General features: G+C 35.1%; 1 protein-coding gene across 1 annotated transcript in view; it reads right to left on the bottom strand.

Moving 5' to 3' along the window:
* Positions 1–11,895, bottom strand: part of SAR1 (SUPPRESSOR OF AUXIN RESISTANCE1) — a 105,193-nt gene that overhangs the window by 3,800 nt on the left and 89,498 nt on the right. The window contains exons 14-23 of the mRNA XM_010276784.3: positions 9,543–9,705; positions 9,013–9,290; positions 8,730–8,917; positions 2,297–2,373; positions 1,858–2,183; positions 1,173–1,241; positions 747–1,065; positions 445–576; positions 160–268; positions 13–84 (exon numbers count right to left, since the gene is read on the bottom strand). Coding sequence (XP_010275086.1) covers positions 13–84; positions 160–268; positions 445–576; positions 747–1,065; positions 1,173–1,241; positions 1,858–2,183; positions 2,297–2,373; positions 8,730–8,917; positions 9,013–9,290; positions 9,543–9,705 — 1,733 coding nt within the window. The remainder of the gene's footprint in view (positions 1–12; positions 85–159; positions 269–444; positions 577–746; positions 1,066–1,172; positions 1,242–1,857; positions 2,184–2,296; positions 2,374–8,729; positions 8,918–9,012; positions 9,291–9,542; positions 9,706–11,895) is intronic.

Below are 11,895 nucleotides of genomic sequence, written 5' to 3'. Positions count from 1 at the left end.
ACCATGTCTTACCCATTAAATGTGGAAACTACTCCATTTGGACAACATTTCAGTGCTATAGCAACAAAGATTCGTTCCAATTCACTGCAAAAAGATACCATTATTATATTCCAAGAAAGGGAAAACTTTATGTAACAGAATGGCACAACGAAGTTGCACCTCTTCAATCCTGAACCCTTCCAAAATCTCAGAAGAATTGTAAATGCTATATCATATAAATTTGTCTGAATCAACAGGTCCACAATATCTGATGAGAGTTTTTGATTTCCTGAAAAAGAAAAAGAGAAATGCAGCAAAGAAAATTTGAGTTTATATTTGTAAAAATAAATTGTTGTGATGCTTGAAATGTACAACCCTTTTTTCCTTATGGTCAATCTCCTTTCAACTCTATAGACCCACTCATTAACACATGCATGTATGCAAATACCACATTTAACTCCTCACCTGTAAATGTTGATTTTGCATTTGCACATGAAAGTAAATACTGTGCCAATGTCAAAACAAACTCATTTTCCAGCTTTTCAATATCAATATTATATTGTACCTTCTGTGATTGAACATCATTGCTGGTAACAGCTGAAAAATGGACAACAATCATTACTCAATATAAACCATAAGAACATGAATGAAAAAGAATTTCCAACACAATAATTACAGCTAATCAAAATCCTTCTTGTATGCTGTGCAACTAACCGCTTAAAAACAATGAAATAAAAGTAGTTCCATGTTGAAATACAAAAACCTACAGTTCTCATTGCAAAATGTACGGGCCCTTTTGTGTGGATAATGCTCATCCAAACAAGAGTAGCCTTCAATGTGAGGGTCGATCCAAGAATATGTGGGACCAACAAGATGCAAGGCATTGATAACTGCAGATAATCCATTCAGCCTCTCATGCAAAACTATGGAAAGTTGTTGGTCATCCTTCGGGGTAGCTTCATTCATCAAGCGAGTTGTATATCTGTACATATAACTAGCTGCCCTTCTCCAGTTGTGCCGATGCATTTCAAAAGAATAAAGTAACTTGTATGGATTTGGTTTTGCTGCAACATCTGAGCGCTCTGCCTGAAGAGTTAAATGATATCAATCTTGAAAAAAATCAGAAAGAGAATAATGGTAAAACACCAAAATGAATACATCTTAAAAATGATGTTTTTCCAACTAGGGCATACCTTTAAAGCAAGCTCTTGCTCAACTTTTTCCATTAGCCCAATAAATGGCAGTTGTCCATCACAAAGTGTCTGCAACAGTTAATAATGGAAAAATTCTATATGTCAAAGTAGGATGTTGTGTGGGTTCTATACCCATGTCAGGACAAATGAATTTACAGCCACACACTAAATAGATATGATAATACACTATCATAACAAGCATACTAGGGAAGATGACATGTCAAAGTGTTTTAAAATCCTTACATGGTAGGAGGCACAGTATCATTATCATAGCTAATCAATACAATATATAGGGAAGATGACAATGTCAAGCCCACTTATAAGGGTAGAGCAATATTGATTAGCTGGATAAGTGGATCCTGGTGAGATTGACAAAATCAAAGGCTGAAATGCGTAGACATAAGAGAACAATGGTAAATTTACCATGTAGAATCATGAATTTTGCTAATCATACTAAAATCAGATAAGATGCACAAGCAGCAGGCTGAGTTTTATATGCAGATGAAGCTTATATAGTCACTCAGCAATATATGATATCTGTTTCAATGGGTATTTGCCATGTATTAAATTTCTATCAAATTTACCTCAGGCAAACTTCAAAGAGGAAGCTGTCCTAGAACAAAAGCATATTACAAACCACAATAGAGAATAACAGAAGACTTCCAAATATGTCACAATGGATAACCTTACTGATGCCCTGCTCACAAAGAACAATTATGAAACGCCTAAGACAGATGTATTTGCTATCTTCATCTGGATTTGAAATTATAGCACAATATGCATCATAATAGCGGTGAAGATCTAGAGTAAACTTGAAGACATTTGCCCAAAGTCGCCCTCTAATAGTTGTTGCAGGTTCATTAAAAGGATCCCCATCACAGATCTCATCTTTCAGACCAAGAACTTCATCTACTTGCTCAAGTGCAGCAAGAGCAAACTGGCAAGCACCTTCACTCATATTATATTGCTCAAAAATCTGCATTGCCCACTGATAATAAAGAAGCTTCCAGACTGATGCAAAGGCAGAAAAAAGATGAGAAATGAGAAATTAAAATAAAATAAAAATCATTACAAAATACCGGTTTCACACAGAAAGTAAAAATAATTCTTTTCACTGAACTCACTATGACCAGGATTTGACAGTCCTGTTTGAAAGGACAAACTCTGTAAAGCTTGTAATGCTCCTTGTCCCGATGATGCTCTGAGATGAAAGCAAATTATAGTAATTAATAACAAGAAACTGGAACTGTGTAATACACATCTGATTAGGGAAACACCACATAAATGTTGGAGCTGAGATTGAAGAGAATCCATAGAATTCCAATAATTTTGAACTAACTATTTCTAACAATTCCAACAATTCCAATTACTCCTTTGTAATTTTTGAACTTACTATTTCTAACAATTCCAATAATTATTAGCTATGAAAAAAAATCCTGATTCACCATTTTTTGTAATTGCTGGTTTCTTAAGATTAAGCTAAAAAGTGGTTCTTTTTTTATTTCTTTTGAAGGGATACACAACGGGGGTAGCCCATCCCCCAACCCAGGTGCAAGCAGGATTCGATGGTAGCCCATCTGAACTCCTTGTAAAGCAGCAAGGAATTCAGCTCTAATGGAACCCCCACATCTACTGGACCCAAGAACACAGCAACAATATTACCATTTGCACCGCTAAGTACTCCTGCACCAACTTCATTTTAGATGAACTTTTTTCTACCTATCCCCAATATCTCCAAATGTCGTACTTACCTACATATTTTTGTATAAGACACTACATAGTATTTTTATAATTTTTATTTTATGACATTTATAATATCACAAACATACTAGTATATTAAATTATTCATTTTGAGGGTTTTCAATATTTTTACAATTATTATACCAGTTATTTTTTATTAATTTTGTATTTGTTTGGGTTCAATCAACACAGAAGTTAGAGATGTAGACATCAACCCTTACAATTTCAAACCTATATTGATAAGCAAAGAAGAACTTGGAGATTTTATCCAATCAGCACAGAAGATCAATCAAGGAATTATCATTATTATTATATATTATATCACATAATAATTAGTATTTCTCCCCCTCGAATAAAAAGAAGGGTCCGCCCCATATAATTTCTGTATTTTCTTTTCTTTCTTCTTTTTCTTCTCATAAATAAGTTGATTTTCTATGTTTTTGCATGAGGTTTATACTTATTTCATGAGGATTATGATAATTATTAGTCAAAGATTACTGCTGATTACTAAAAAACTATGAAGTATGAAGCTATCATAGGTTTGCCTTGGCACCTTGAAAACTATGCTTTTTTCTTTTTTGACAAGTGACTGTGCTTTTTTTGAAGAGAAAAAATAAAATTTCATTAGAAAAAGGAAAAGGAATACAAGAGAAAGGTGATAAGACATCACCCGAAGCAGCACACCCAAAGGACCAATCAATCAGACCTCAATAACCCCATAATAGAACCCAATAACCACACAACTTCCAAACATTAAGATTCACCCAACCAACTTCGAACAAAGACAAAGGAAAAAAAAAAAATCCCACAAAAACATAGAGAGATTTGACCAAGGTCTCAACTTGTCTCCGTTGATCTTCCTCCTTTCAGAATAGCCAATAGGCAGATTTGACCAAAAACCACCCATCTTTGGTTGGGGCCCAAATTACCTTATCCTCCATGACAGATGAACATAGAGAGATTTTAATGATTTCTTGGACCCCGTGGCCGGTGAATAGAAGTCACAGTCTATCACATGGTTTAAAAATGTAACTAATTTCCCTAATATTTCCACGACATATTTCCATTTCCATGGGTAGTGGCACGAAATTTTACGAGAATTGATATTTCTCTAATGAACATTACCAGCACTATGTGGAGTACAAGAGAGAGTTTCCACAACATATTTCCATTTCCACTTCCATGGGTAGCAACATGAAATTTTACTAGAATCAACATATTCCCCAGTGAACACTAGCATTACTACATGGAGTCCAAGGGATAGTATTATAAGTTTATAACATAAGTTGATCACAATATTGTAGATATGTGAAGTAACAATGTTATCGTCCGCCTAACTTACATGATTACCACTTGGAGCTAGCTCAAAATTCATTTCAAACACGAAGTTAAATATTAGTTTTTGTTTGTGTAATAGATTATTTAGTTGATCTAGTACAACCATTTACATTTTCTATGAGTTAAAATTTTGCTTAACTCATTCCATCATGAAGCTCTGAATCTGAAGGTTTACAAGACAACTTCAGAATGTATTCTTTTGTCTTTAACATTAGTTTCTTAGCTTTGTTTAATGATTTGGAACAAGACAATAATTTAAAAAGGTGTGCATATGCTTTCTTTCATCATTTCATAAGATATAGTTCTATATTTTGCATATTTTACAATGTCCCCACCATGTCGATAATTTTTACAATATTTCCATACGATATTTCTGACATTTCCAACATGTTTCTTATATTTGGATGACCGACATTTCCACCAACATCGACATTTTAAACATTGGTCTATCAACACTCCACTGGTGGAGGTACCATGGATGAGATCACGGGACATATACCCATCAAGAATCTGAGATCATTAGTAGAGGCGGATGTCATTTTGAAGACTAGCAAAGATGAAATCTATGATTTCAGCCAAATCTTGATCTTCGAGCTGTCTCCTATGTGCCAAATAAGGGCAGGCCTTATAGTTTCTCTACCCTCTATGAGGGTTCTCCAACTTTAGCAAGAAGGGCTTTGTTGAACAAGATCATATCTTTAAAACCCAAGCCCCCCCAACAACCATTGGGCTTTAGCCAAATACCTCCAACTCAACCATTTAATTCCCTTCTCCAAAGACTTCTACCCCCAAAGGAAATTAGCACAACTTCTCTTTAGCTTTTTACCAATCCCTTTTGGTATGTTATAGTGGGACATAGCGAACATAGGAGAGGCAACTACAACCGACCTGATAAGGGTCTCTCAACCTGTATGGCAGAGAAAAAAGTTCGTTTTTCACTACCAAAGTCAATGGGCAAACCAAGGTATCTTGATTCCCTTCTAGCTTTAAGAATCTTCATCATCCATGAAATGACTCTTCTCAGTCATGGAGAAGTAGCTGTGAAGAATGTGTTGGATGGTCGCAAAATTCTGGAAATCAGCTTTTATGAAAATGAGAGTATCATTGACAAATAACAGATGACAAAGGGTCTGACCATGCATATTTAGCTTGATCCCCTGAAGATAGCCATCCTAGACTACATTTGTGATCATGCATGACAAACACTGATCCACCATTAGGAATATGGGGAAATGGGGTCGACTTGCTGCACTCCCTGGCCCAGCTGAATTCTACCTTTCACCACTCCATTGATTAAGAAGCTGAAGATCTGTGAAGAGATACATTGCTGAACCAGATGGATCCAATCATTGCAATAGCTGATTTCAGTCATAAGAGCCAAAATAAATGGCCATTCTAATCCAGCATATGCTTTTTGCATGTCCAACTTGTTTGCCAAAAAAAAAAAAAAAAAAAAAAACCTTACAGCCAACTAAGCAAATTAAATGACAGAAAGAAGCAGATCCATTCAAGATTGCAAAGTGATAGCATGGCCTTTTATCAGTATGTTTGTGGATCACTGGAAAAGTATAGAAGCATCTCATTGTGGACCTTTATGACACACATTGAATAGGGAGCAGCTCCTTTATTACATTATATTTGTCTTGTTGGAGTTCTCCTTTTTGTCCTTTCTTGACACAGTATCAAAGCAGGGATTTAGGTAATCTAATTCGTTTACTCCTTTCCCTCTTGGTTCAAACTTCTGTTCCTCTGATTTTTCACAAAATCCAGAGAATCAGACCTGGTTGGACTACTCCATTAAGTGTGGTCTGATGGATCAAACCATCACTATTGGTGCTTGTGATCAACTGGTGAGGTGAAACCTACAAGTGTTTCATTTGTACTGTGAATGTGAAGTGTTGGACTCTTGAAATCAGATCTCTTAAGTAAATTCCAGAGTAAAAGTACGACTATTTTTGACATTCAACTAGTTGATTGATCTCACTCTCTTATTGATTAGGAGACTGTAGGCCTTTCTATGTGGTTCTTCTATTCACATATTTTTCTCCTAATAGATTATTTGGTTAATCTATTAGAGTCATTTACATTTTCTGAGTTTGAATTTTTCTTGAACTCATTCTAGAATGTAGTTTTGACTCTTAAGGTTTTCAGAACCACTTCATAATGTATTCTTTTTTATTATAACCTTAGATTTGAGCTTTATTTAATGATTTGGATGAAGATAATAATTAAAAAGGTGTCCTACACTTCCTTTATCATTTCATAAAATATCATACTATATTTTCACATATTTCACATTTCCATTATTCTTTTTCAACATAGAGTAATCTGGTCCCATCCTCTGGCCTTGCCTGCAACTAATCTTCTGTACCTTTCTTCCTAGAAAATAGCAAAAGGTAAGCAAGTCCAAAATAATCTTCACTTTGGTATTTCCTATCATTGAAGGCCAACAAGCAAAAATGTCTGCCAGAGACCTAGGATCCCCCACACTTGTCTTGAACAGACCATAGAAAAATCCCCATGTGAATTTTGAGTAAGGGCAATCAAAGCAAAGATGTAGGACATTACTTTCAACTCCTTCACATAAGTAGCATCTTTATGCTAACTCAAAACCTCTACTTTAATATGATCCAATGTTAAGATACTATCCAAAACAACCATCCGTGCAGAAGCTTCCACCCTAGGTGGGATAGGGTTTCCCTATATGCCTCTCACCTCCAATCTTTCTACCTGGTTTCTCAAATGAACTTAATAGAAAGACTTCACAGAAAATTTTCCATTACTAGATTCCTTCCATAATCTCAAGTCCCACCTTTCACCCTATAACTCAACTGACTATAAATTAGAAAGCATATCACACACTCTTCAATATCCAAATCCAACAAATGTCTTCTGAATTTTGGGCACCACACCACCCTCTCTTGAATTGAACTGATATAAATGTGGGCACAATTCACAGAATTTTACAATCCCTAGCCAATCATCTTCCCAAAACTCTATTGTTGACCCATTTCCAACCTAAGAGACAAAATTCAGTAATGCAGATTGAAATCTTAGTAGATGTAAAAAGCACTCTATTGTTGTTTAGTCAAGTGTGGAGGCTGACTACATGGCAATGACCTATGGGGTATGTAAATTGCTTTGGATGAACACCCTACTTCAAGAAATGGGATGCCAGGTGAAGCAACCAATGAATCCCAACTGTGACAAGGATGTGATCAGTGTTACCCACAATCTTGTTCAGCATGACTGAACCAAAGATAATTAAGTTGTTGGGCATATTATTTCAGAAAAGTTAGCAGCAAAGGAGATATCTTTGCCTTTTGTAAGAAAAGAGGATCAATTGGATAGTGTATTGACCAAGGCTGTTGGGAAATCATCACTTTATGATGTTCACTCCAGGTTGTGTGTGTAAGATATCCAGATACCATCTTGAGGGGAAGTCTTTACAAGTACAATAACAATCTAATGTTCTAATACATTATGGTAATACTATTATGGTCAGTGTACTCTTCTTAAATTAATACAGATTAGGGATAAACTGGTATTTATATCTATTGCCTCCTTAAATCTCTTCTATTTCTTCTCTTTCTTTTTTCCTCTACCTGAATATCAAATCTATTGCCAGTTTGCCACTACACAGATTACAACAAATACCACTGAGTTAGACTTAGTTATGGACAAGACAAACGCGATTTATTAAATATAATCAACAAATAGATTCATTTAATTAATCGATTTTAGGACAATAATTACTTAATTATTCAATTATACAATGAGATTCACTAGATTTTCATACATTTTTTACTGCCTAAGGAAAGTCCTTAATTTTTTAAATAAAATGGGAAAAATATGACAAAACGCTGATTTCAAGACTTACAGTGATTTATGTTTACCAATTAGGTTTCGAGGAAAATGTTAATTTCCACAAATCATGACTTTTTTAGTTAAATTACCAAAGAGAATTTTCAGGTCATATAATTACTAAGATTCAACATTTTAACTTTCCAGAAAATAGTTAATATTAGGATTTAGAAGTTCAGTTTCATTTTACAAAATGAAACCTAAATACTGAGTAACTTTAAAGAATTTTAAGGATTTTAACTGCATATTTATTGCAATAGATTGGAGGTTTAAAATCAGGGAAAGCTGGTTATCATTCCCATGTTTTATACTCCATTCTTAGAAACCTGTAAAATTCATTAAGTTAATGAAGATTACACATGTAGATATGCTCCCTTCTATTATACAAATTTCTAAGAGCACATCAACTTGTTGGTGTTATAATTAAGACAATAACTAATGATAAAAAAAAAAAACATAAATTTTGAAAAGCTGTTAGTCCCCACAAACACTTGTATGCACAAGAAAGTAAACAACAGCACCACAATTGAAACATAACAAAAGTAACACAAATAATTAACCACTGAACTAGCAAGGATCATTTCAAAATAAGTAAAAATGCATAAAACTTAGCACCTAAAAAAACAGCGAACAGCTTCACGAACTTTCCTTTCCTTTGAAGTTCCTTGTAATCCACATTGCGCTTGTGCAAGAAGGCAGCACCCCAAAAGATGATGGTGCATGCACCATATGCCATCAGAGCCCTGGACACTCTGGGGTATCCTTTCTTTACATGAATGTCCATCAACAATAGCAAATAGGTTCTTAAAGAAACAAAAAAAAAAAACAAATTCTAGTTAAAGCTTCAATGATACATAGATCTTAATATTAGTACAAAATGTAAGAAAAAGATATTAACCTCAACAGCTTCATATTGTCCATGCCTAAGCAGGATCAATGCAATTTCAGTTGAACGGCTGAAGAAAGATGAGGATTCTTCCCCTGTCTTACCCCAAATAATCCAGCTGCTTATGTTCCGTAATGCACTGATAATGTTGTTCGGGCTAGGAAAAGATCTTGAAGAAAGGTAGTCCCGATAATCGGAGGAACATTTTATATCAGGCAAAAGTATGCAAGCCAGTGTGAAGTTGCAAGTACCAAGCTTCTCATTCCATGATATATTATCATTATTGCTGTCTAGAACCACAAATATAAAACATGGTAACCATCATGCCAAAACTTGAAAGTACCAAGTTTTTCATTCTATGGTATTATCAGAAACAGCAAAGCTTTTTATATCTACAATATGGTTAAAAGGGATGAAGATCAATTTATAACTGTGACATGCATCTTTATATAAATACAGCAATAAGACAAACAAGAAAAAACAGAAAAAACATTAGCCACTAGTAACACTAATACATTAGAAACCCTATAGCATATGCTCACCAATATGTAGTGATGAAAGTTGAGAACTGAAATCCTGCAAGGCCTGTGATTCAGATGGAGTAGTTCCTAAGAAATGGATCACAAGCCATTCTGTAAGAATTTCTTGAACCATTGGAATCAACTCAAGTTGAATTTTAGAGATATCTTCATGTGCCATAAGGACCTGAAATTAGGAAATATAGAAAACCAAGAATGGAGAGCTTCATAAATAAAAAATACAGTTTCTTTTGAGAAAAAAAATGATTAAACAGTCATTCCTTTATAGTAAAATATTGTAATCTATGGAATTCGGAATGTCTCAAAATAACAAGGAAATGATAAAAATATATTGCAAAAGGGTGCTTCACATTTTACAATGGTTAAATAAAATATTTGCAACTTGATCTTTTTTTTTTTTTTGATCAATAACATCAACTTCATTAAATTAAGAGAAGAGAGGGAAAAGAATACAAAGGGAGATAAAATAACTTAGCTCCCCAAAAACAGAAAACATAGGGAATGAAAAGAAAAATTAAAAACTAGCCCAAAGAACAGCCTCCCTATTCACTCCTTGCTTGGCCAACCATCCGCAAATGAGTTGGCACTCCTCTTCACCCAGCTGTACTGAATCTCAATGTCCCTACCCAGCCATAAGAACCGTTTTTTCTCAGTGTTAAAGTTCCACAAACCACTGTCCTCTGTCTTCAACCAATTAACCACCACCTTCGAATCACCTTCCAGAATCAAGCGGCTAATATTTAATTCTTTTGCTCTTCGAATTCCTTCAAGCGCTGCAAGGATCTCAGCCCTAAGAGAGTCACCTTCTCCAATAAGGCCAGAGAATAAAGCAGGAGGGGGGAGGGGACCAAAACAGACAAAGAGTCCTCTTGCATCTAGCAGTGGAAGCAATCTCTTTCCAGTTTCTTAGCAAGTCATCCATAGGACAATCTGAAAACAACTCCAAAGATTTTAGCCAGTGGACAGCTCTTAAAAGGATTCGATCTAACAAATCTTCCAATATTTTTTCCTTGTCAGAAAAAATGCGTGAGTTTCTTTCTTCCCACAAAGACCAGCATACCGCTGCCCTAATACACCTCCACATAGTCTTCCCTCGCTTCTTAGGCCAACTGAAAAAAGGAGAAAACAAACCTTGGACAGTCTCCGAAGGATACCAAGAACACCCCAAATGGGAGAAAACCCACTCCCAAACTGTTTAAGCAACCTTATTGTTGGTTTCTTTTTTATCTTTAAAACCCAAAATGGTATTTGGGTTTTGTGCAGGTTGCTTAGCCATGACAAAGCAAATACGTTGACTAGTAGATCCCACTGAAATTTATAATAATTCCTAAGATTACTGATCATTATCATCATCATCCAAAACTTATTCCAACTATATGGGTCGGCCACAATAATGTTGTTTCACCATTACATTCTGTTTAGTGCCATACTCAATGTTAACATAATGGCTTTTAAATCATTGCTTACTACTACAGTTCTACCCATGCCCTTTTTGGTCTACCCCTAGCCCTTCTAGGTCCTTCAACTTGGGACAAATTACTTATTCTTACAGGTGATGTGGCTGGTCTTATATGCACGTGACCAAACCATCTTGATCTACTTCCTCTCATTTTAACACCTATTGGAGATACTCCAAGTTTCCTTCAAATAACTTTATTACTGATCCTATCTTTTCTAGTTTCCACTCATCCATCTCAGTATACACATCTCTGCCACACGTATTATTTTTATCAGCTGTCACACTTAATTTTTTGGACACATTGCTACTTGACTGCCTAACCCTCTACCTCATAAATAGCTGGCCTTACAACTGTTTTATAGAATTTTCCTTTCAATCTAAGTGGTATTCAATTATCACATAAAATTCCAGATGCACCACTCCATTTTGCCCATTTGCCCACCCTACTCTATTTCTTTGGGCAACATCCTCCTCAATCTCTCCCTTGTTATCAATTATGAAAGCAAGAAACCGGAAAAGGACATTGGATTACTCAAAAGATTCTCTTGGTCTCCAATCATAGGTGTGCCCTGATTTGAACTCCTATTATTATTAAATTTACAAATCACATATTCTGTTTTAATCTTACTTCTTTTAAAACCTCTTGTTTCTAAGGTATGTCCATAAGCTTAATTTCACATTTAATGCTTCATTATTTTCATCAATTACAACAATTTCAACAGAAAAAAGCATGCACTATGGGTCCTCCTCCTAAACATGCTTACTAAATTCATCTATGATCAATGGGGCTAGGTGTTGAACCTTGCTGAAGCCCCATTGTATCTGTGAAATTTGATGTCCCTTCTACAGGTTTTTAACATTGGTTGTTGCACTTCTTTTTTTATGAATAAGAAGATT

This window comes from Nelumbo nucifera, chromosome 3, assembly GCF_055504915.1.
Source record: "Nelumbo nucifera cultivar China Antique chromosome 3, China Antique-T2T, whole genome shotgun sequence".
NCBI lineage: Eukaryota > Viridiplantae > Streptophyta > Magnoliopsida > Proteales > Nelumbonaceae > Nelumbo > Nelumbo nucifera.
Note: the sequence above shows the minus strand (reverse complement) of the source record. Positions and strands in the feature narration are given on the sequence as shown.